The 25490-nt window shown below is 50.4% G+C and overlaps 1 protein-coding gene across 1 annotated transcript in view; it reads right to left on the reverse strand.

Moving 5' to 3' along the window:
* Positions 1 to 17578, reverse strand: part of IFT172 (intraflagellar transport 172) — a 32277-nt gene extending 14699 nt beyond the window's left edge. Inside the window, exons 1-24 of the mRNA XM_056852954.1 lie at positions 17496 to 17578; positions 16520 to 16663; positions 15882 to 15994; positions 15468 to 15507; positions 14076 to 14141; positions 13808 to 13887; positions 13422 to 13509; positions 11723 to 11937; positions 11507 to 11630; positions 10999 to 11094; positions 9561 to 9722; positions 7370 to 7423; positions 6605 to 6708; positions 6411 to 6496; positions 6207 to 6319; positions 5907 to 6074; positions 5355 to 5491; positions 4756 to 4863; positions 4273 to 4357; positions 3640 to 3732; positions 3469 to 3546; positions 3060 to 3308; positions 1117 to 1195; positions 728 to 848 (exon numbers count right to left, since the gene is read on the reverse strand). Of these exons, the coding sequence (XP_056708932.1) occupies positions 728 to 848; positions 1117 to 1195; positions 3060 to 3308; positions 3469 to 3546; positions 3640 to 3732; positions 4273 to 4357; positions 4756 to 4863; positions 5355 to 5491; positions 5907 to 6074; positions 6207 to 6319; positions 6411 to 6496; positions 6605 to 6708; positions 7370 to 7423; positions 9561 to 9722; positions 10999 to 11094; positions 11507 to 11630; positions 11723 to 11937; positions 13422 to 13509; positions 13808 to 13887; positions 14076 to 14141; positions 15468 to 15507; positions 15882 to 15994; positions 16520 to 16663; positions 17496 to 17534 (2642 nt within the window). The 5' untranslated portion in view covers positions 17535 to 17578. The remainder of the gene's footprint in view (positions 1 to 727; positions 849 to 1116; positions 1196 to 3059; positions 3309 to 3468; positions 3547 to 3639; positions 3733 to 4272; positions 4358 to 4755; positions 4864 to 5354; positions 5492 to 5906; positions 6075 to 6206; positions 6320 to 6410; positions 6497 to 6604; positions 6709 to 7369; positions 7424 to 9560; positions 9723 to 10998; positions 11095 to 11506; positions 11631 to 11722; positions 11938 to 13421; positions 13510 to 13807; positions 13888 to 14075; positions 14142 to 15467; positions 15508 to 15881; positions 15995 to 16519; positions 16664 to 17495) is intronic.
* Between the last annotated feature and the right edge of the window lie 7912 nt (positions 17579 to 25490).

Below are 25490 nucleotides of genomic sequence, written 5' to 3' on the forward strand. Positions count from 1 at the left end.
GACAGAGAATGGCTACCTGTAAGTATTAAGGCCCCTCTCCTTATGAACGCGCAGGAGCCACTAATAATTGATGTGGCGGCAAGACTCTTACAGAGGGCAATTAAAGTGCATCAAAGTTTGTGTAATTCATGAGGCGATCTTAGGGCTCTGATCTTAGGGCTTTTTGCACGTAAAACTGTTTTAGGGCTACATTTTATGATCAGAAATTGTGTTTTGTGTCTATGCAGACGCTACTGTTTGTATTGCTAATGCCAATAAAGGCTTTGTATTTGAGTAGGAGGACATGTTTCTTAGGGCAAGGCTCTTGGGGGCTGCAGCCAGATCCTGAAGGTCTTCAGGAGGACAGAGAAGGAGCAGGGGGCTTTTGCTGTATTTGCTGGTCGTGGACCCTAATAAATACTTTGACAAGGCGCAGGGGACAGTGCCCACCCACCCACAATGGCAAAGCCCCACAGTGCACAGCACAGCTGACTGTAACAAGGGCGCCTTCCCAGTGCTTGTGTGTGTGTGTCAAGTGCCGTAGAGTTGCACCAGATTTATGGCGACCCTTTAGGGTTTTCAAGGCAAGAGAAGGTGGTCTGCTGTTGCCTTCCTCTGCATAGCGATCCTGGTATTCTCTGGTGGTCCCCCATCCAAATACTAACCAGGGCCGACCTTGCTTAGCTTCCCAGATCTGATGAGATTAGGCTAGCCTGGGCCATCCAGGTCAGGGTCCTCGTGCCTTTACCTGGCCTCGATATAGTGGTTGATGGCTGCGTCCAGCTGCTTCTGCTGCACCAGATGGTCCCCCCAGCCCTCCTCCAGTTTCACAACTTCTGCTGGGAAAACCAAGCGAGCCAGCTCCACTGCTGCATGGAGGAAAGACACAAGAAATGACTAAGAGTGGGGGTGGGGTGGGGGTGGGGAAGGAAGAACGCCGGCCCGCTTGCTCTTCCTTGGATTCTGGAGGGATGTTTCAGCTGTGATCTGGGTCAGGCCCAGGACAAGGGTCTCAAGGAATGGAGTGGCAGACAGGGTTGGGGAAAGAGGCCGACATTAGTGCAAAACGGGATTCATGAGGCTAAAATTTAGCCAAGTCAGGAATTGGGGAGAAGCCTCCCCTGCCCAGTGCAATACCTTTCAAGAAAGAGTTGCCCTTGCGGTAACACTCCAGTGCCCTCTGGGAGTTCCGAGTCTTCTCAAAGAGCTCCCCGGCCTGAGAAACAGATAGAAGAGGGGCCGTCACTGAAACCCCATCCCAAAAGAAACTGACCAGAGTGCAATATCAGCCCCCCTTTCAAAGACAGGTGACAGACTTTTTTTTTTACCATTGTAGAAAAAGCCTGCAGTGGCCTGAATCATGATGTTTTCTGTCACATGACCTTTTGGTTCCTGGGGTTCGGAGGAACCCTGCTGCACCCCAAGCCACTTTGCCCTCGGCCAGGAAACCATAATTCTGACCCCAGCGGTTCTGATGCGCGAGTGCCATTCAGGCCTCTTTACATTTGGGGAAACCACATCAATGACCACCCCAGCCCCAGAGCCCTCAAGAGCAAGTGAGGAGAATACATGAAGTTGCCATATACTGAATCAGACCCAGGGTCCCTCAAAGTCAGTATTATCTATTCAGACCAGCAGCGGCTCTCCAGGGTCGGGCAGGGGTCTTTCACATCACCTACTCACCTAGTCCCTTTAACTGGAGATGCCGGGGACTGAACCTGGGATCTTCTGCATGCCAAGCAGATGCTCTACCACTGAGCCACGGCCCCTCCCCAAAATCACTTAAGGAGAGACCTCAGCATGGATTTGGTGTGGAAAGTGCCATCAAGTCACAGCTCACTTATGGCAACCCTGTATGCCTTATGGCAACCCTGCGTGGGCTGAGAGAGTTCTGAGAGAACTGTGACTTGCCCAAGGTCAACAGGCTTCACGTGGAAGAGTGGGGAATCAAACCAGTTCTCCAGATTAGAGTCCACTGCTTTTAAGCACTACACCACACTGGCTCCCCAGTGTGAGAAAGGAAGGCTGCGTATCCAGAGAAGGGGACACCCCAACGGCCGACCAGGCCTGCCGAGTTCCCTGCTACCAGTCAAGCCTACTCAGGAGGGACAAGGAGAGATTAACTTGAAAGACAAAATGAACCAGAAACCGGAACTTCTGGAGCGAACGCCATCCCTGTCTGCAGTTCTCTTGCCTTGCTAATTAACTGAAGAAATGGGGCTCTCTCATCAGTCTCCTGCACAAGCCTAGCCCTGGACCCCTGAGATGAAAAGACAGGGGGCTGCAATCCTGCACATAATGGGAAGATTAGCAGGAACCTTCCTGCAAAACTTTTTCATTTTATCTTGCCTTCATTTACAGTTTTAGCAACCCACGTTCTCCCTCAACAGAGTAAGACCAGATCAGACATCTCATTTTTTGTGGGGAGGGGTCCTTGATAGAGGAGGGTTCCTTGCCGCCAGTGACTGGGAACTTCGGGAAGCCTGCCATTTCCACATGCACGGTTTTGTGTTTTATTATTTGGTTTCGTGGCTGAACATTTTTGTTGTACTTGTGTAGCGACTGATATTTTATAAGATCCATTATTTTTCTTTCAAACAATTTTACCTTATCTGAAGGATTTCAGTCTTTCGTAGGGATGCACGTTCAGATATTTTCCAGTCTTTCTTTCTGTGTTTGGTGCTTTCTACTCCCCCCTGACCCTAGTCCCCAACCTGTTCTTGCATAAATGCACACTGTTTCTTTCTTGCTCTGGGGGTGAAGAGTTGGGTCTTTCTACAATACATCAGCCTGAAGTGACATTAACTCTGGGCGTGCTGGAAGAATTTGGCAACCCTGCCAAAGTGTGCAGGGACAGCTCCAAAGCCTGGTGGTTGCCATCTGCGGGTCCCAGGACAACAGAGGTGAGATGAGTAATAGAGGCTAGATGAAGAGGGAGGGCAGATGCCCACCTCTGTGCCCCCCCATATAACAGCCATGGCAATGCAGATGCTGAGGCTGATGTTGCCCAGCAATTCCTTTTCGTGCATTACTCCCCCACCCTTTTACACCTCCAGTTCTGCCCCAGTCGGAAGCCTCACCTGCTCAAAGAGCTCTCCTCGGATAAGAGCCGTGGCAATGCGGTTGACGAGGTCAGCGCTGCCCAGCAGCTCCTCTCGGCCCATGGCCAGCCGTGCAGCTTTGGCCGGCAGCCCTGCCTTCAAGTAGAGGCCGACGGCCGCTTGCAGGTCCCCTTGGCTCTCGTGCACTTCGGCGGCCCGCTCCTCCTGCTGCGTCTGCAACAGCCACTCATAATACCCCCGGCGCAGTTTCTCCAGGGCAGGATGGCTCTGGGGGAAAGGGGAAGACAGACATAAAGGGGAGGCGCCTAGGATGGCCAGCCACCCTTGCGAGCTCTGCTCTGCTGTGAGCTGGCTGGGACAGAGAGCCATGATCTCCACCCAAAGTGACTGACCAGGGCAAGCCCTTCTACTCCACCCTTTGCCTTACTTTGGCCTCTGCCACCGTGATGCATTCGTCCCACATGTGCAGCTCTTGGTACATCTCCATGGCTTCCTCCACAGCATTCTAGATGATGGTAAAAAGTATTAGGTGCAGGGAGGGACTCAGAGGGGCAGGCGGGGTGGGCTGGCTTCAAGGGAGCCTGGCTCCTGGCCTCACCTGCTCAAGTAAGATCATCTCCGCCAGCTTGTAGTTCTTTTCCAGCATGGCCAGGCGGACCCGCACCTGGTAATAGTCTGTGCCATCCCCTCCCTGAAAGGAAATGAGGCAATCTCCAGTCAGACAGGGAGCAGACGGGGGCTCCTGGAGGCATGAAGCAGGAATGCATGCCTTCCACCCTATCTGGCCAGTAAGGCAGCAGGGCTTTTAACTGCTATGATGTAGTCACCACCCTGCATAGAGCATCTGCTCAGACATGACAGGGGTCCAAAGCCCGAGTAAGAATCCAGGTGTGATGTGAACACACACACACACACACACACACACACACACACACACACACACACACAAAGCTGCCTTATACTGAACCAGACCATTGGCCCATCAGTGTTATCTACTCTGACTGGCAGAGGCTCTCCAGGGTCTCAGGCTGAGGTCTTCTGCATTACCTACAACTTGATCCTTTTAACTGGAGATGTTGGGGATTCTGCATGCCAAGCAGATGCTCTGCTACTGAGCCACGGCACCTCTCCATGCGGATGCAGGTGAGGCTCCCTCCTTGGTATCCGAAAAGGAGAGGAGGGAGGTATGCATGCAGGGGAACAAACAGACACAGGCCTTCGCCCTACTCACATATTCTTTAGCCACCTGGTCAGCAATCTCATTGGTCTGGTGGAGGAATCGGGCCTTGGACACGTGCCCGAGGGCAGCAAAACACCTGTGGAAGGAGAAGGAAAGGCTGGAACTCCACTGCAGTAACTAGGCCAGCTTGCTCGCAAGCAAAGGCAGTCCTTTGGAGGTCCAAAGTATATGTGACATTAAGGATCTGTGACTCGATCTTCTAACATGTAGCTCAACCTTTAAAAAGCAGCCAGGGAAGCCCCTGCCTAGCCCCATGGCCCCAGGCTCAATTACATTGCCTGTGGTTGTTTTTTAAAGGGTCATGGATCCCATGGGGTCATGGATGTACAGAGTTTGGTCCTAATAAAGATTCTTATTGTGGCAGACCAAGGCAAGAGGAATCTGACAGCGTTGATTGCACAAGCACTGTCATCAGGATACAAAGGGACCCCAGATGTTTCTATGGACTAGTCAACACCACCACCCCCAGCACACCTTTCAGCAATGTGCAGCTGCTTGGCTTCCAGCGCCAGCCGGCTCAGCGTCTTCCACATGGCCTCTGTCTCTGCGGACATCTCCAGTGTCTCTAGGAAGGCAACAGCCCTGGGAGCAAAGCAAAAGAAAGTAGGGTCCACAGCCTCTCCCAAGGCGGGGCACAGGAGTGCGGGGGGGGGGGAGAGGTTTCTGTAAAGTCCTGGCTTGAAAGAGAAGGCCTCTGTGGGATGTCTTCAGAGCCTCACTTGCAGGAATGGATAAAGCTCTGCAAGGGGGTTGCTGGTTCCTTCCCTTCCCTCCTACTGAGGAATGCCTGCCTGTCCTGCTTCTTCCTCCAGCCAGCGTCGTGTAGTGGTTAAGAGTGAGGGTTTGGAGTGGCGGACTCTAATCTGGAGAACCGGGTTGGTTTCCCCACTCCTGCACATTAAGCCAGCTGGGTGATCGGGGCTAGTCACAGCTCTCTTAGAGCTCCCTCAGCCCCACCTACCTCACAGGATGTCTGTTGTGGGGAGGGGAAGTGAAGGTGAGCATAAACCAGTTTGATTCTTCCTTAAGTGGTAGAGAAAGTTGGCATATAAAAACTCTTCTTCCTCCCTTACCTGTGGTAATCGCCATCATCAATTGCCGTGCCAAACTCTATCAGCCCTTCGTCCAGGGTATAGGACACAGTGTTCACCCCTTCGGTCACAATCACCTCTGTCTTCCCATTGCTTCTTTCCAGGTCCACAATGTCACCCTGCCAGGAGTCAAAACCCTTAGTTCAGCTGTGCCGTTTGCCCACTCTGCAAGTAGGGGAGGGCCGGACACCACTCAGCCCTCGTTGAACCCTCCTTGCTTTCCTCTCCACCAGCTGAGGGACACCCAGCAGCTTTGCCAAACTTTCCTTCCTCTGGCGGCAGAGAGGGAGGACTCTGGTATGGCACTAAGCCAGAGTCCAGGTACTTGACACTGGCAGCCTAGTGGCAGCCACAAGAACCTCCAAGTAGAGGACAGTTTATTTATTTATTTATTTACTATTTTCAATTTCTATCTCACCCTCCCCAGCTGAAGCCAGGCTCAGGGCAGGTCACAAAACAGCCAATAGGCACAATACATCCATTAAAAAACTCTAAAACAAAAAAATCTCAACTAATCAGTTCCAAACTTTTTACCTTCATGGGGAACATGGTCACCCGCTCTGGGGTGTCGATGTTATACCACACGCAGAGGCTGTTTCGGTTCTGGGCCACCACCACGTCGCTCCCTGGGACCCACTGCACATAGGAGCAGTAGCTCAGGATGGTGGTCTTGGTGGCTCCCTCAATGTCATACAGCTGCAGCTGGAGGTAAAAAGGGGGAGGGGAAAGAAAAAAGTATTGGGAATACCTGAGAAGGTGAGGCGGGCCCTCTACTGCCTTCTTCCCACCCTCATCCTCACTGCCTTCGTCCCTCCCCTTCCTCCGTGCCCTTACCCTCATCTTCTTGTCCCGGAAGAGCAACTTGTGGCCTGTCTCGTTGAGCTCCAGCCAGTCAATCTTGCCGTCGTGGCTGATGGTACCAATGTTGTAGCCACCCAAAAGGTCCACTGGGGAAGGCAGAGGAAAGCCACATGGCTCAGGAGCTAGGTTAAAGGGGTGGAGTGGGGGCCTCGAGTGAAGAAAGGGGCCCTCACTCACCCGTTGCTATCGTCTTGATGTCCACCAGATAGGCCAGCCGTTTGTTCTCTTCCATTCCCCGCTGCCTCCTTTCATTGATGCGGACGCTGGGACACAGAAGAGATGGGGGTCACAAGACAGGGCGAGCGAGCCCGGTTTACCTTTCTGCCTGCGGAGGTTCCAGCAAGGGAAAAAAAGAGGGCTTCGCTGCCCACCTGATGAGATGGGGGTTCATAAACTCGGTGCGCACAGAGCCCAGGATCTCATTGCTGCCGTACTCCACCAGAGTCAGTTCCCCTGCGTTGAAGATCATGCAGACCTGGAGCAAGGGGAGAGACCGAGAGGGCTGTCACTGCAGGAGCCACAGTGGGGGAGGCAGGGAGGTATCTTTCAAAGCACGAGGCTTGCTCTAGTTGCAGGACACTGCACTGGGGGCCTCGTGCTGCGGAGAGATCCCACAGGCCTTCATCCCTAACAGTGTGGCTTCCCCTGCAGAAAGGAGGTCATAGAATCATAGAGTTGGAAGGGACCACCGGGGTCATCTAGTCCAACCCCCTGCACAATGCAGGAAACTCACAACTACCTCCCCAGTGACCCCCACTCCATGTCCAGAAGATGGTCAAGATGCCCTCCCTCTCATCATCTGCTTAAGGTTATAGGATCAGCATTGCTGACAGATGGCTATCCAACCTCTTCTTAAAAACCTCCAGGGAAGGAGTGCTTACCACCTCCCGAGGAAGCCTGTTCCACTGAGGAACTGCTCTAACAGAAAATTCTTCCTAATGTCTAGACGGAAACTTTTTTGATTTAATTTAAACCCATTGGTTCTGGTCCGACAGAAAACAACCCGGAACCCTCCTCTATATGACAGCCCTTCAAGGTCTACAAAGAAAAACCACTTCTGTTCCCAGAGGCAAAGCTGCGCGAGGTGAAGAGGCTGGTTGTTCCACACAGTCTCAGGGGTGCCCAGGCCAACTTACATTTTCATTGTCAAAGAAAAACTTCTCGTTCCCTCCAGACCCTTGCCAGGCCACCTGGAACGACAAAAAATGGGTAGGAGACATGAGCTACAAGTCAGCTGTGCCAGGCTTGCTGTACCCACATGGGCTCATATCCTGAGGCACGGCACTGCAGTCTTCTCACACTGCATGCTCTGGTGCTTCCCTTCTGCACGCTGCTCAAATGCCTTCTGTAGATTTGTACTACGCATAACCCGATGACCAGCCTGAGCACCGCACTCCCCTAAGGCAAGCGGCTGGTCATCGAGTGGGTAGCCAACTTGGAAGGAGCTGTGCTTTGCTTGCAGAAGGTCATCAGTTTAAATCGCTGGTACTTTCCAATTAAAAGGGAAGCACAGTGGGGGGGAACCTCTGCCTGGCACCTTGGGGAGCAGCCACTAGTCATGTAGCAGCTATTTTCCTTATATCACCACCTTGCTTGCTGATCACGCATGTTTTCCTGAAGTCTATGAACTCATGCAAGGTCCACCTGTTGGTGGAGTCTGGTTGCATAAGGTTTACTTTTATCTTTGACAGCTAATTGAAACAGGTACAGAAAAAAATAGATTTATTGCCTTTCAATAGAGATTAAGAGTTGTTTGGCCCTCGTGTCATGCTTCAGAAAACATAATGAGACATACCAGACATATTCTTAGATGAAGAAGGTTGGTTTTTATATGCCGACTTTCTCTACCACTTAAGGGAGACTCAAACTGGCTTACAATCACCTTCCCTTCCCCTCCCCACAACAGACACCCTATGAGGTAGGTGGGGCTGAGAGAGCTCTAACAGAGCTGTAACTTGCCCAAGGTCACCCAGCTGGCTTTGTGTGTAGGAGCAGGGAATCAAACCCGGTTCTCCAAATCAGAGTCCAACACTCCAAACCACTGCTCTTAGCCACTACACCACACCGGCTCTCTTTGATTGCACCTCTTTGATTATCTCACAATTAAGAACCAATCGGTTATCTAGATAATAATTACACGATTAAGACAGAAGAGATTTAGAGTAAGGTAAGACTGATATTTTTCTATAAAAATGCCTTACTGTGATAAACAAACCATATTTCTCTGAATGGAAGTCTCATAAGAAGATTAAGTGAGATTTCTCTGTGTGTGTGTGTGAGTGAGTGATTTAGGATTAAATGAAAATCCCTATAAGCAGTGTTAATACAGTAACCTGAAACCAGGTTTGCTTTAAACTATTACTTACTATAATATGATTAAGAAATGTTAGGAACTTTGATAAGCTTAGCACTTGTTTTTACAGGCTGGCCTAATAGAGATAACTATTTCTTTTTTTCAATAAAAGATAAACCCTCTGGAGGTTTTCAGCCTGGTTTGCTGGTTTTAGTTCAAAGAACAAATCTCACAGTTATCTTGTTTGTATTATTAGTTTTAAAGGTTGATAATCAGCCTTTAGTAGATAAATCCTTAGGATATCTGCTGTTAAAAGTTTTAAACAGATAAAGCCCTGTTAGACCCGTTTTGTCCAGATTCTCTAATTGGATGCAGGAGTTAAACATCCCATTACAGTCACAGCAGAGGAATACAGAGGTATCCTGTGACTTTTGCGGCCTACATGTCTGGGCTGAGCCCTGTGAAGCTGTGCCCAGCACAACCCAACCTCCCCATTCCTGGCATCAGAAACCGTTCTCATAGGGAAGTAGCAAAGACTGATCTAGGCAACACTAATCTTTGATGGGCTGAGAGGGAGAGAGATGCACACATCCCCTTTGGAAAGCCGGGGGGCGGGGGGCATAGTGTGAACAAGTATGTTAGCCAATCAGAAAAAGGAGGTTGAGGAAAGACGCCGAAGAAGAGCATAACTAGAGCCAGTGGACCTGGAGGCTCTGAAGTGCAGCTAAAGAAAGCCTGCATCTGTTGCAACAGTTCAGAGTGGGATGCCTGGGAACAGAGAGATAGGAACCCCCGGGAGAGCATGAAGGGAAAAGCACCATCAGGACACACCATACAGAGAGAGCTTTTGCACAGATCTATGTCATAGCCCGGCTACTCTGGTCACACTGTGCCCACAGATCTGAACCTCAGGACACACAAGCACTGCCAGGCGATCCCCTGCATGCCACATGAGCCAGCTGCACCCCCTACTGCCTTTGAATACTGAGTTCCCAAGCCGAGCTCCCCTGGTTCCCACAGGTATCACGCAGTACCTCGCTAAGCTTGGTGGAACTGAGGTCCCCCAGAAGCAGGGTGTCCGAGGTGTGGGCCACAAGGTAGCGGTCCTTCCCCAAGATTTTAACCTCGTCTATTTCGTAGCCATAGTGGGATTTCAACACCACTCGCATCCCTGTGGACAGATTCTTCACAATGACCTGGGGGGGGGGGGAGAAATGGAGAAAAGAGCATCACTGCTGTTCTGTACCTGGCTATAGAAGTAAGTATGCCTTCCCCACCCCAAGTTGGGTTCTTGCAGGAAAAATCTGTTCAGCAATGTGGGCAGAAAGACTAACAGCCTTTTATCGCCCTGCTTGGCCCTCAGGCCCTGAGCCAAACTGGATTACAAAAACGAAGGGTCCTAAGTGGCCCCAGACTGGGCTAGGCTACTAAAAGACCCTCTGGAGGTTTTCCATACAAGTGCTTCCATACAAGCCTGCCCAGAAATTAAGCTCTACATCAGAAGCCCAGCTTCAGTAGGTCAACTGGGTAGCAACTAAGGGAAGGGCCTTCTCTGCCATGGTGCCTTCCCCCATAAACCCTGTGCCAAATCTACTGACAGCCGGACATTAAATTAATGCTTTCCTTTTTTGCTCAGGCAACTGCTGTGGATTTTTAAAATGTCTTTTCCACATAATAATTTAGTTGCTGGATCTGTTGCTACTTGTTTACATAGGGAGGTGGTGAGTTCCCCCTCACTTGCCATCTTTAAGCAGTGGCTGGACGAACACTTGTCAGGGATGCTCTAGGCTATTCCTGCATCGAGCAGAGGGTTGGACTAGATGGTCTGTATGGCCCCTTCCAACTCCATGATTCTATAAGAACAATTCTCTCATTCACAGACATTTTATTCTGCTGCTAATTTCTTAGGTTCACTGTATGCTGCTGGGGTCCATCAATTGACCCCACAAGGACTCACAGGTGAAGGAAATGGCAACCCTATTCTACCCTTTGGCCCCTCTCCCTCAGCTGTGCCTGCTTCCCCCCACCCTTGCCACTTCTGCCGCCTTCACTTCTGCTTCATTCCTTTTCCTCTCACTTCTCTATGCAAGTGTGCAGATATGTGGATCCTGCTTTTGGACTTGAATTTTCTGCGAATCTGGGGTTCCCTGGGTTCACACAAAGCTCAGCCTCAGCCCTGGGTGGTTCCCCCTCAAGGAGCATGTACATGTCAACAGCCACCTGTTACTATTAGATATATGTCTGGTTACTGTTTTGATTTTGTAAGGTGCTCCTCAGTATCTTCGGCGATGTCCTGTTCTGTTATTTTGTCTTTCTTCAGCAAGGGCATTGTGCTTCTAAAAAGCCTTGGGAAGGTCCCCTAACTTCTCTTCCAGTCCCCTGCCCACAGCAAACTTCCCTCCCTGCCCCAAACACAGCCAGCCCTGCTCTTTGCTGCAACCAAGCCATTCACATGCCCCAAATCACACCCACCTGGCTGGGTCCCACATACGTCATCTCAAATTTATTCTTGTAAATGGTTCTGCGAAGACAACAGTCAAACTGCTCTACCCCACCGCAGAGGGTGCCCTGCGGGAACAACAAAAGCACATGGAGGGGGGGACGAGGGGGGAGGAGGAGGAGAAGAGTTGGTTTTTATATGCCGACTTTCTCTACCACTTAAGGGAAAATCCAACCGGTTTAAAATCACCTTCCTTTCCTCTCCCTACAACAGACACCTTGTGAGGTAGGTGAGGCTGAGAGAGCTGTAAGAGAGCTGTGACTAGCCCAAGGTCACTTAGCTGGCTTCATGTGGAAGAGTGGGGAATCAAACTCGGTTCTCCAGAATAGAGTCCACAACTCTTAATGGCTTAAAGGCAAGACCTCCCACCTCTTCAAGCAGTTAAAATCTGCCATCCTGCTCCTTAGCCACATGTCTGAAGGCCTCATGGGGGCTGCCACCCAAACCAGGCACAATCAAGACCCAAAATGTCACACACACCGCACAGAGCCGTGAGCCATCCCGTTTCCATGCCAAGGCTGTGATCGTGTACAGGTGAGGGATCTCCTTGGGTTTGGCTTCCTCCCAGGCACTCCGACGAGGACTCCAGTTCAGAACCCTGAGCCTGCAGGAACAGTTTGGGGCCGCTGAATAGCCATGGGGGGAAACGAGGAGCAGGGTCACCCTATGGAACAGCACCCCCCCACAGTACCACACCTGTCAAAGCTGCCGATGACCACAGACTGTCCCCCAGGGCTGGCGGCTGCTACCATGAACTCTTTCTCTGAAGAGTCTCGGCTGTAGTCAAAGGTTTGGATCACATGCCCCTCCTTCCCGTAGGCCACAATCTTCTTGTCGCAGCCAGCAGCCACAATGCTGTTAGATGCCCAGGCCAAGGCATACGGGGGACAGGGGTGCATCACCAACTTGCCCTGTGGAGAAAGCAGAGGCAAAGATGAGAGTGGGGCAGGAGGCAGGGACCAAGCCACACAGCAGACAGCTAAGACTGTGCCCAGCATCTCTCCAAATGAGCAGTTGCGCCACATGAGCCTCAGGCTGCTGCATCGTTTAGTTCTGGGCGAAAGCAGTGTTATGCTGAGGCTGTCCTACAGCTGCCCAAAACAGCCCAGAGACGGAGCTGGACCCTGCTACCAAAGGGTAGGCCAAAGGCCCCTTTTCTATGGGGAGCTACGCTCTGATCTCATACTGCAAGTGAACGGGATCTGTGCCGGGAAAGGTGCCACGGGACACTGTGAAAGCACTGTGGCAGACACAAACCAGTGATGATCCCCCCCACTCCTCCCAGCTGTTTGTGTTGATAAGCATATTCCAAATAGTGTTCTCTGGCATAGGATGCGCAAGACAGCTTTGGGTCTCAGTGTGACCACAGGATGAGTGTCCAGGACAGGACCGCCACCTTCAAACCAGACACATCAGGAGGTGTGAGCAGCATGGGGAGTTCATCTCCCCTGGGAAGCATCCGTGGTCTGATTTCCATTGGGGCTTCTTGTAGGGACTTGTGGCTAAATGGCTGCGGGTGATGCTACTAACCAAAAAAGCTTGGAAGGAGAACGATTCACGTTGTTACTCACTACCCAGTTCCTTGACAGGTTGTGTGCCCTCTGGGCCCATAACCAAAGCAGTAACTGCCTCCTCTGTAATAAACAGTTCTGCAAACCTGCTGAGAACTATACCTTCCTCCCCATCCTGACTGCAGTGGAAAAAATGTCTTCTTCTGTAGCACTGAAGCCATGCGCTTGAGATCAGCAGCAAGCTATCCAAGGGGCTTGCTATAGAAGAAACACTTATAAAGTTGAGTTTGCGTGAGACATTTCTAGATGCACAAAGATCTTCTATGACATCCTATCTAATTAACTGTATGCTACATTAGCGGGCAGTGAGGAAGCACAGCACCTCCAAATATTTGGGGGTTGGGGGGAGAAATGAAAAAGGGGTAATGAGATAACTCAACATTGGTGAAGAGGGGGTGTCCTCATGTCTGGTTTTATTTTCAGAGCTCCCAACTACCTTTTACAAGAAAGGAACACTAGACCTCTGCAGAATTTAAATGTCCATGGGAAAATATTACACCCCACCCCACCCAAGGCACAAGATGAAGCACATAGGGAACAGGAGGGACCCTCCAACTCAGACCAGTGAGCTCACAGGCTCCAGGCAAGAGGTGTTCTTCCACAGCCTGTACACCACACGCAACTGACGTGCTTGCTGCAGAAAGAATCACTGTTCCGAAGAAATTCCACTTAGCACTGGGAAACTGTGACTCCTGGGAATGGAAGCAAACCTCATGTCACTGTATCCCGATAGAAAGAGCCAGAATGTCACAAACTCCCAGCCACCCTGTGGCTCTAACTGGACTGGGGAAAGAGGCTGCTTAGTGGGAAGAACCTGAGCATACCTGGGACTCCCCAGAGCCTTCGTCGTCAAAGAAGTAGCGCACGATCGTTCCATCCGCGTGGCCAGACAGGATTCCTTTCCCTGAGATGCTGCAAATGCATACAAGACGTTATCAGCAGAGAGGCCTAGAAGGTCTCATCTTCACAGCCTTCCAGCTGGGATGAGTTGATGGAGGATGGAATGAGGGAGGAAGAGGTAGTAACAGAGTGGGCCGCTATAGCTCAGTACCCAAGGAGTCTAGAACGGATGAGGTACAGCAAAAAGACATGTGAAGATCATTACACTGCCATGAAGTTAGCAGGTAAAAAAACAGAGCTTGCCATTCCTGGGGTGGGCAAAGCGATGGCAGTGAAGTGGGATTCTCTCCTCCCACTGCTGCACACTCACTTGGAGGCCAACGATACCACATAGGAGTCTGTCCCGTAAATAGTGGATGACTTGCTGGATTTGGTGTTTGCTAGACGAACCTTCAGGAGAGAAAAAAATCAGATCAACTCATCACCCTGTGATGGCAGGAAGGCACTTCTGGTCCTATCGAGTCAGAGGGAGTCTTAGGGGCACCAATCGGCTAAGACAAATTACACGGTGTAATCATCTGGCCGTGCTGGACCCTAGCACCCAACTCTGTACCAGAAGCGGACAGCATTTCTCCTACCTTGCCCTCGACGAGCCCAAAGACTATGGTGTTCTCCTCTGGCCACAGCAAACAAGTCACAGCACTCTGTTGGAGAACAGAATAAGAATGAGCAGGAGCATTAGAGAAGCACGGCTTGACCTGACTGAAGGAGAGGAAGCTACGAGATATAGCCTGCTTTCGGATGGGGCTCAAAAACCAGTGTTCTCTCTAAGAAGTGGAGACTTGTTTTGACCCTTATTCCCACGTTCCCTCAGAAGGACGTGAGAGCCGGGTTGAGATAATCTGCCCAGCTCAATGCTCTGTGACTTTGTTTTGCCCAGTGCGGAGCCTCCCTTCCCTCCCTTCTGAATTTTTCAAATGATGCTCTTGAGAAGATTAAAGAAACTAGATGACTATCTGCCCATTGCCAGAAGGCCACCTCTTATTTATAGAGAAATGTGAAGGAGAGCATGCAGCAGAAAACCGGGATCTAAAGCAGGGGGTCTCCAGCCTTTTGAGCCTGTGGGCAACTTTTGAATTTATTTATTTGTTTGTTTTATTTCAATTTATATCCCACCCTTCCACTGCAAAGTGGGCTCAGAGCCGCTAACGACAATTAATAAAATACAATAAATACAATAAGGAAAATGTAAAAACACTGCAAATAAATACGATAAAACACAATTTAAAACTTCAACCAGACCCAGATTATAAATAGAGAGGGAACATAAACTGCCACTGTCCTCAACTGTAAGCCTGGTGGAACAACTCCACCTTACAGACTCTGCAGAATTGGGAGAGATCCCGCAGGACCCTGGTCTCCATAGACAAAGTGTTCTGCCAGGCAGGGGCCTCGGCCAAGAAGGCCCTGTCCCTGTCTGAGGATAGTAAGACTTTGGGCCAGTGAGCCCCAGGAGATTTTGCGCACTGGAACGTAGGCTCCTTGTGGGGGGACATAACAGGACAGGTGGTCACGAAGGTATGAGGGCCCTAGACCGTTCTGAGACAGGGTGGTGGGTGCAACCACACGGTGGCCATGTGGGAGGCAGAACCAACCACCTGAACTGTGGAAGCCCAAGCGCAGGGGACAAGAGGAGTAAATTTAAAAAATACATTGGAGAAGAAGCATCAGAGAGAGAATAAAACTAATACTGTGGTGGCAGCTGTCACCGAAATGTTATTTTAATCTGTACAGCCACTGAAATGTTATTTTAATCTGTACAGCCAATCAGATCTCAAATGGGCAATCAGAAGCCCTACTGGGCAGGACTCTACCTGACTCCAACCACTTTCTAAAAACACTTGGTGGGCACCAGGAAAGGTGTTGGCGGGTGCTGTAGCACCCCTGGGCATTACATTGGGTACCCCTGCTCTAAAGAGACCCAGATATCACAGCAAAAGCCACCAGTTCTAACAAGAAGAAGGCCTTACCGTCTGAATGAACTTGTTGCAGATCACCTTCTTGTCACCCCTGCACAACAGGGAAAAAAAAGACTATTATTGCCATAGTAGGCCACCAGGTTCTATGGGGATACAGGGGTACCCAGGGATTCCCACTGGAGGAAACAATATTGATCAAGATCAGCTTGTCCTTTCCCCCTGCCCATGGCAAGGGGTCAGCTAAGGAAGAGCTGCTGTGCCCCAAGGGAAAACTGTCTATGGGGACTAACTGAACCCCCCAAGCTGCAAACTAGGTGAGATGTGGGAGATCTGCATGTCTTTTGGCTATAATTAGATCTGGAAAGGAGCCACAGCGGCAATCCAATCAGCGGGGGCCTGCTGTGGGAACTCAGCCTGGTGCTTTCTCCTGGAATGGTCTCTCCCTTCCCATATAAAGGCCCTTACCATTCCTCCCCAATCTTGTAGACAAAGATGATGTTGTCCGTTTGCCCAATAGCAATCTTGGTGGAATCTGGGGAGAATGCCATGCCTTTCACCACATAGCTTTTCCTGCCATACTGGAAAGAAAAGAGGGAGTTAGGATGAAGGCAGGAACACCGGCTCCAAAGCTCAGGATAATGGCACGGACAAAGAACCGCCCCCCTTGGGGAGGCAGAGTCAGTGGTAAGACATATTCTGGCCTAGAAACAAGCAGAAATTACCATGGCCTGTCAAACTGTGTACATCCTTGACCACAGTCTGCCCTTGGAAAGAGAAGCCTGTTCTCAGATACAACAGTGCAAGATTCTCCTTCACCCAAATACCAGCCCTAATATCTTTAATATGATTAAACCCTTTCCAGTATTATTTAGCAGTATATACATTCTGACTGCAGTTATTACTATTGGGTTATGCGTATATAGCCACAAGTGCAAACTTTTATATCTGGCACACAATCCAGTGCTGGGAGAGTTCCAGTGAGCCCTCATGCAGGCCAATTCTGAAGCACTTTTTCTCATGGCTACTTTCTTTGTGAGCCCAAACAGGAAGGTAACAACCCTCTCCCAAGAGTTCAGTTCAGGCAGGAAGAAGCCGGTGTCTACCTTAGGATCCGCAGGCTTCGTGGAGAACTTGTCCCTTCGCTCGCCATGTTCATCATATAGGAGAACCACCTTGTCCACAGTGCAGACAGCAAATTTGGCATTGTTTGGGGACCAGGACATGCATGTTACCTTGGCTGCCCCCTCCTGCAAAAAAGTAGGATAATGGTCAGACAGGCTGGGGGCATGTGCCTACTGCGGCCCATCAGAAACCCCAGGTTCGTCAGACGGGTTGGACAACAGCATAGCCTGCAGTTGGTCTGTGACAGCACATCTGAGGATTCAGTTAACTGTCTGAGATTATGGACTATCACATTTGTTTTGACATTTGCAGTTCCACCAGGCTGGGGCCAGAGCTGAAAAGACCCTGGTTGAAGCCAGCCGGATAATCCTGGGGCCAAGGACCACCAGCAAGTTGTTTCCTGAGGAGGATAAAGCTCTCTGGGGGTTTCAGACTGCTTCTTCTTCAAGTAGTTTTTGTTTAATTATACTTTTATTTATCTGTATGCCATGAGAGAGATGCTCGAACCTCTGACCTCATCATCCATTATGTGTAACAAACGAATACATTCCAGTCCCTTACACAAAGAATCACACCGCAAAGATTTATGACGGGATTCATCCCTAGCCTTTCTCTACCCCCAAGACCTCCCTTTCCCCCGACCCTTCTGTAGTTTTCCTAATAAAAGTTTGCAAAATGACTTCCTTCCACACAGCATCCGTAGAAGCGAGCTCTGGCTCACGAAAGCTCACGTCGGAATAAATGCTGGTAGTCTCTAAGGTGCCACCGGCCTTTTGGAAAGTAAGTGGCCTGTTCTTGTTCCCCGGCACTGCGCGTCTCCCTTCCAAATCAAGGCGTTGCCCCACTCAGAAGGGACTGCGCGGGCCTCACTATTCCCCACACGCGCAGCCCCATTCGAACTCCGGTTCGACCCCTATCGCTCGTGTGAACAGCATTTCCCGCCTCGCCGGTTCCCACCTGCGGGGTGAGCAGAGTCCGGACGTGCCTCAGCTGCATGGCCCGATCCCCGCCGCTCGGGGCCTGCGTCGCGTCCCCGCCCGTTACCTGGGTAACCGCCACCGGGCCCCCGCTGATGACGGCGGTGGCGACGCGCGGACGGGCGGGCGAACGGCCGCCTCACCCGAAGGAGGGGCGGGGCCCGGCGCTCCGCTCGAAGCGCATGCTCGGTCGTAGCGCTCGGGGCCTGCGTCGCGTCCCCGCCCGTTACCTAGGTAACCGCCACCGGGCCCGGGTCACCGCTGATGACGGCGGCGGTGACGCGCGGACGGGCGAGCGAATGACCGCCTCTGCCGAAGGAGGGGCGGGGCCCGGCGCTCCGCTCGCAGCGCATGCTCGGCCGTAGCGCTCGCAGCGAAGGAGGAGCGTCGTCTGCGGAGCCAGGCAAAGCCCCGCCCCCTCCGCCGAGGCCCCGCCCCGCCCGCCTCGCCTCGCCTCCCCGCCTTTGGTGTCCCCGATGGAGGCGCTGCGAGCTGCGGGACGGGCGGTGCTCAGGAGCCCCAGCCTGGCTCGCCACCGCCTGGGCGTCTCCCGCCTTCGCCGGCAGCGTGAGTACGCGGGCGGGAGGCAGAGCCGAGCTGCTCTTCGCCCCGGCGGTGGGAAGGCGGAGGAGCGGCTGCTGGGAGGTGGGACGCTGAGCCGGCGGCCGCCTCCGGAGGGTGCGGGGACCGGGTCGCTCCTCCTCGCCTTTGTGGCTCAGCTACCAGACAAGGGGGCGGGGGCGGGGGCGGGCTGTTCAGGCTGCGGTTTCCTCCTCCCGTCGGTCCTGCCAGTGGGGCACCTGTTGAGCCCCCGCCCGACTTCAAAGCCTCCTGGCTGGACCTATTGGAGAAGGGGCTGAGCCGACGGGGGCCTGGCAAGAGCTGGTCCCCCCGGGCGGGAGCCTTGCCTTGAGAGGCAGCAGCCTACCCTAGTATTCGCCCCGGTGGGCGTTCCTGCTGCCGCTCCTGGATCCTTCTCTCTCTCTCTCTCCCCCCCCCACCCCGCTCCCCAACGTGGACTCCAGGAAGGCAGACCCAGAGGGGCTGGGAATACTGGGTTGCCTGCTGGGGAATAGCTGCACCACCTCCTGGCTAGAATCGTAGAGCTGGAAGGGACCACCAGGGTCATCTAGTCCAACCCCCTGCACAATGCAGGAAATTCACAACTACCTCCCCTCTGACCCCTACTCCATGCCCAAAAGATGGCCAAGATGCCCTCCCTCTCATGAACTGCCTAAGGTCATAGAATCAGCATTGCTGACGGATGGCCATCTAGCCTCTGCTTAAAAACCTCCAGGGAAGGAGAGCTGACCACCTCCTGAGGAAGCCTGTTCCACTGAGGAACCGCTCTAACAGTTAGAAAATGTTGCCGAAGGCTTTCACGGTCATTCATTGGTTCTTGTAGGTTATCCGGGCTATGTGACCGTGGTCTTGGTATTTTCTTTCCTGACATTTCGCCAGCAGCTGTGGCCGGCATCTTCAGAGGAGTAACACTGAAGGACAGTGTCTCGAGACTGCCATAGCTGCTGGCGAAACGTCAGGAAAGAAAATACCAAGACCACGGTCACACAGCCCGGATAACCTACAAGAACCAATGTTAGAAAATGCTTCCTAATGTCTAGACGTAAACTCTTCTCATTTAATTTTAACCCGTTGGTTCTGGTCCGACCTTCTGGGGCTACAGACTAGACAGAAGGCATCTTCTTCTATGAGCAGGATTTCTCAGGGGAACAGACAAGACAGAGATCACAGTGCCTGTAAGGAGCCAGGTTGCTGAAGGGGATTTCCTTGTGTTTCTGTTTGTGATCTTATATATGGCTAATTAGACAACATGCTCTCTTGCTCAATGTAGGGCATAGGTTAGGGCTGGAATTGCAAGGGGGATAATTGCTATGGATAAGCACAACGCTATATGGTGCTATATGCATAACGTTATTCATATACGGTGCTATATGCATATATGGTGCTATAACATTCGTAGCATAAACGTGCTAGAAAACTGTTTCCCAGGACTTGTTTCCTAGGTATTTATTTGTTTGTTTATATATTAGATTTATATCCCACCCCTCCCCCACTACAGTGGGGCTCGGGGCAGGTAATGATAAATACATTTAAAAACAATTAAAATCCATAAAACAGAAATAAGGTGCCCCCCTAAGTTCTCAGCAGAGCAGAGTCCTGAGAATAACAACCCTCCACAAAGTAAGTGAGGAGGGGGACTGAGGGGAGCATATAGAAGAGGGGAGGTTCTGCCCGGTGGCCGGTGGGTATAATAGAGCTGCCGAAAGTCCTCAACCATGTGCCTGGCAGAACATCTCTGTCTTGCCGGCCCTGCGGAACTGGGCCAGATCCCGCAGGACCCTGGTCTCCTGTTGTGTAGGCTGGCTCTCCCTTCTGTTCGCACTCTGCCCCAAGGCTTTTACGAGCTGAGCATTGGGGCTGTTGCTGATTCTATGAAAGTCTCCTACACAAAAACATCTGGCAGTTGCCTGCTCCAGAAATCAGGGCTGTCCTCATTCTGGGCCATGAATATTTATGTCTCACATGGAGTGTGTGAGGCAGTCGGGAGACCAGGTGAAGGGAAGCTAGCCTGACACAGATACAGAAAACAGCATGAGGCGTTCATGCCCCACATTCAGCACGAGAGCATCATGCACTACTCATGCGCACTCGCTTACTCTCAGAAAGAACTGAAGGACAAGGGACGTGGAGAGAAGGAACTGCTGAGCAGTTAATTGTCCCTGGTGGAAATGAAGCATTTTTATCTGGGAAACAAGGCAGAGTTTACTTAAACTTTACAGAAGAAACCAACACAGAAGAAGTTCTGTTTAAATATTGATGTAACGACGAAGGCTGCATCCTCACAGTGGAGATTCTGTTTTGAACTCATTCATGTTCCAAGTGCAGAGACATTTACAGCGGCAATGAAGCATCCACGTGGCAGTTCCAACACACTTTGCTTGGCCTTCTCCTGACATTCCCCACACACACAGTGCCACCTGAGGGCTTTTTGCAGGCATTTAAAAAAGAAGGTAGTTCTATATCACTGTGGCATAATGCTGTAGTAATATGGCAAATACAGATTTTTTTAACTGGCCGAATGCCCTCCAAGAGCCCACTGGAGAAAATGGCAGCTGTAACAGGATTGTGGCAGTGAAATGGTGCTGATGTGGACAAAAGTTTCTGAACTTTATGTATTTATCTATTTAGAATCATAGAGTTGGAAGGGACCATACAGGCCATCTAGTCCAACCCCCTGCTCAATGCAGGATCAGCCTAGAGCATCCCTGACAACTGCTTGTCCAGCCTCTGCTTAAAGACTGCCAGTGAGGGGGAGCTCACCACCTCCCTAAGGAGCTGAGTCCACTGTTGAACAACTCTTAACTGTAAAACCTTTTTTCCTACTATCCAGCCAGTACCTTTCTGCCCATAATTTAAACCCATTATTGCGAGTCTTATCATCTGCTTCCAACAGGAACAGCTCCCTGCCCCCCTCGAAATGACAGCCCTTCAAATACTTAAAGAGAGCAATCATGTCCCCCCTCAACCTCCTCTTTCAGACTACATTCCCAGGTCCCTCAGCCTTTCTTCGAAGGACTTGGTCTCCAGGCCCCTGATCATCCTCGTCACTCTCCTCTGCACCCCCTCCATTGTGGCCACATCTTTTTTGAAGTGAGGCCTCCAGAACTGTGCACAGTACTCCAGGTGCGGCCTGACCAAGGCACTACAGCAGACCTATGACATCTTGTGATTTGGATGTTATGCCTCTGTTGATACACCCCAGGATTGCATTAGCCTTTTTTGTCACTGTATCACACTGGCTGTACGTGTTTATCTTTCAATCCACCCTTATCCCAAGATCTTGTTTATACGCACTGCTCCCCAAAAGTGCAACCCCCGTCCAGTATGTGTGTCCTCATTTTTGTAACCCAGATGTAAAACTCAGCACTGATCCTTGCAGAACTGCATCTTGTTCACATCCACCCACTTTTCCAATGTGTTCAGATCTCGTTGATCTCTTCTGGTGTGTTCGCTGCTCCTCCCAATTTGGTGTCATCTGGAAATTTAATGAGTAGTCCCTCCACCCCCTCATCCAGCTCAGTTATAAAAATATTGAAAAGTAATGGGCCCAGAACCAAATCCTGTGGCAACCCACTAGACACCTCCCTCCATTCAGATGAAATGCCACTGACAATTACTCTTTGAGTGCGATTCTCCAACTAGTTCCCTATCCACCTAACTATCCTAGAGTCCAGTCCACAGTCCTCTATCAGAGCATGATGGGAAGCCCTGGCACAAGCTTTTCTGAAATCCAGGTAAATGGCATTGACAGCGTTCCCTTGATCCAGTCAGCTCGTCACTCAGTCAAAGAAGGAAACAAGGTTGGTCTGGCAGGACCTGTTAGGGACAAATCTGTGCTGACTTCCCCGGATCACCAAATTCTCCTTCAGATGCTCACAGATTGATCCCTTTAAAATCTTCTCCAGTATCATCCCTTGGACAGGGGTCTGACTGACTGGCCTTCAGCTTTCAGGGTCATCCCTCCTACCTTTTTTGAAAATTGGGATCACATTTGCCCTCCTCCAGTCTTGTTGCACAATTCCCGTCCTCCAAAAGATCTGAAAGATGATGGACAAAGGCTCCGCAAGCTCTCTAAAAAGTTCTTTGAGCGTTTACTTTATTTATATCCTGCCTTTCCCCCCAATGGGGACCCCAAGAGGCTGACATCATTCTCCTCTCCTCTGTTTTATCCTCATGACAACCCTGTGAGGTAGGATAGGCCGAGAGTGTGCGACTGGCCCAAGGGTAACCAGCAAGCTTCCTTGGCAGAGTGGGGGCTTTGAACCTGGGTTTCCCAGACTCTTTCACCAACCAGCATGGTGCAGTGCTTAACACCCATCTTGTCCAGGTGGTGAGAAAACCTGCTTGGACTGAGGTCTTTCTGGAAAGATTATAGCAAAGCAGGTTTGGGAAAGACTGGCTCAAAGCAGGGGGAAAACCTAGAACGTGGATGACTGAGAGACAATGCCATGTGAACGCTCTGAACAACACTGCTCTCGTTTAGAGCCCCAGCAGCAGTGAAACTGCTGCTTGAGCTGAAGAAATGAAGGAGAAACGTATATTAGTTCTAACCTATTAATTTCTGTGGTATTTTTGTAGTCACCTACAGAGTTTCTGAGCTCGTATTGGAGACCGGGAGAACCGTCACTCTTCTGTTCCACTGTAATTGAATTTCCTTAACAGAATTTAGCAGATTCCCAGCTGCCCCAGGATGCTGCTTGTCATTCATGCAAGCAGCTCTTCCCAACATTTTTACCTTAAGGCTAAGGCAGGAGGACATATCCAGGCTGACTCCCATGAGCCACAATACACTCTCTGTATATTTTACAGGGCAAGGGTAGACTAGAGGGTGTTTTTTTTCCTGAGTGCCAAACATGTATTTTGATACATGTATGTATTGCCTTTCTGCCATTTCTTTCAAGGCAATTTAAAATTCAAAATAGTACCCACGATACAATATGCACAATGAAAAAGGGACTGAAAGGAAAGGGAAATTCAGGCATTAATTCTTCAATAATATATGCAATATATTACCTTGTAAATCCTATGGGATTGCCATAAATCAGCTGTGACTTGGCAGCAATATGTATATTGTTTAAGCCCCCCCCCACATTTGGGGGGGCAACAAGGAAGCTGTAGGGCTGAGCAAAATGGCCTGGCACATCACCGTTTAGTACATTTGCCAAGGTTGCCCACTGTTGATCTAGGGACCTGAGCTGGAGGCATTGGTACCATTTTTGAGTGGTCTTGAGTTATTGCTCTCTGTCCCTTTTCTGAATCAGCTATCATGTTTCTGCAGGGCTGAGACTAAACCCTCTTTGGGCCTGGAGCAGCAGCAGCTACTTTGCTGCCTGTCATGAGCCCAAGGGAGCCAGCGTGGTGTAGTGGTTAAGAGCGGTGGTTTGGAGCAGTGGACTTTGATCTGGAGAACTGGGTTTGATTCCCTACGCCTCCACATGCGTGGCGGAGGCTAATCTGGTGAACTGGATTGGTTTCCCCACTCCTACCCACGAAGCCAGCTGGGTGACCTTGGACAAGTCACAGCTCTCTCCGAACACTCCCAGCCCCTACTACCTCACAGGGTCTCTGTTGTGGGGAGAGGAAGGGGAAGGTGATTGTAAGCTGGTTCGATTCTTCCTTAAGTGGTAGAGAAAGTCAGCATATAAAAACCAACTCTTCTTCTTCTTCTTCAAAGCAGGTCTTGAGGAACTCTTCCCAGATTCAGGCTTTTGACCTGGGTTACTTACAAGATGAAATGAATAACCTGAAGCTCTCTGAACTCCAAACATGGGCGGAGTTGCTATCAGTTTTGAAATGAATCAGGAAGGAAGCCCAGACTGAAAGAGTTAAACTGGACCAAGGGTTTAAGCCCCTCTTTTGACAACATACTCCAAGCCAACAGCTTCACTCATCAGACAAAGGCTTACTTAGGCATAAACTAGACAAAACATTTCGGCACAAGTTGGGTTGTGGAGTCACCCCCTCCCATGGAGCAAACAGTGCTTCCCTCGTGCCATGGTATCGATCCGCACCCACATTTGGCAACTTCGTTTCCAACAGTTTGGCTCTGAGATGAACTTGTGCCGAAATGTCTAGTTTGAGTCTCAGATCGCCATCATACAGGCAGGTTAGATCTGCACCTGCCTACTTCAGAGCCTTGTCTGTGGTGGTTTCTGCGTGGTGGAACAGCCTTTCTGTTGTGCAGGTGGGGAAGGCTCCACATTATTAACATTTCAAAAGTAATTTACAGCCAAGTTATTTAGATGGGCCTTCCACTGGGTAAAGATATTGTGGTCATCTGAAGTTGTTTTAATCTGTATTGATGTGTAGGTTTTAATAGCTTGTTTTATTTTGTGGTATTTTTTTTTAAACCATTGTAACCTGTCTTGAAGGAGCCCCCGTGGTGCAGAGTGGTAAGCTGCAGTACTGCAGTCCAAGCTCTGCTCACAACCTGAGTTTGATCCCGACGGAAGTTGGTTTCAGGTAGCCGGCTCAAGGTTGACTCAGCCTTCCATCCTTCCGAGGTCAGTAAAACAAGGACCCAGCTTGCTGGGGGTAAAGGGAAGATGACTGGGGAAGGCACTGGCAAACCACCCCGTAAAACAAAGTCTGCCTAGTGAATGTCGGCATGTGACGTCACCCCATGGGTCAGGGGACCTTTACCCTTTTAACCTGCCTGGAATCCTTTTTAGGAGAAAGGTGGCTTAAAAGTGTCTTAAATAGATTGAAAACTATTCATGTCCCCTAGGATGCTTAGATACTATGGCTCTGGTCCAGTGAAAGGAGTTTTGTGTACATCCTATTGGGTGCAGCTGGGTGAAAGATTCAGTGAGTAACAATTAACCCTTTTTTTAGATTAAATTACAATTAACGTTATCTGAACGGGGGACCATAAGCAGTGTTGCAAAGAGCTACCAATGTATCACTTAGAGAGCCAGTGCTCCAGAGTGGTTAGGGAGTCGTGATGACTGGTGGCAGTTTTGCAATCAACAGATTCGTCCCTTGGTGTCGTTATAGCCCCATAAAAGCCACCGAGGCGGGAGAAAGTTTACAGATTTATTATTCAGTTGAATAACAGGCTTTTAGTCCAAAGGCAGAAGCAGCCACTTTTAGTTCAACATAAGATTAGATAGGTTCTTGTAGGATATCCGGGCTGTGTAACCGTGATCTTGGATAACCTACAAGAACCAATGAACTCTGACCGTGAAAGCCTTTGACAATATAAGATTAGATACTTGCCAAGATGTCAGTCATTACAAGCGTCATGTTCTCCTGCTCTTTACATCATTCCCTCACCACCTTAGACATACAATGTCCTGTTACACCCACAACATACCTCTTCATAGATCCCATGATCAGAAGATGGAAGTGATTCCTCCCCTTACGGTGGGCAGTATACTATGCTAATGAGGTA

This window comes from Euleptes europaea, chromosome 7 (genome assembly GCF_029931775.1).
Source record: "Euleptes europaea isolate rEulEur1 chromosome 7, rEulEur1.hap1, whole genome shotgun sequence".
Lineage (NCBI taxonomy): Eukaryota > Metazoa > Chordata > Lepidosauria > Squamata > Sphaerodactylidae > Euleptes > Euleptes europaea.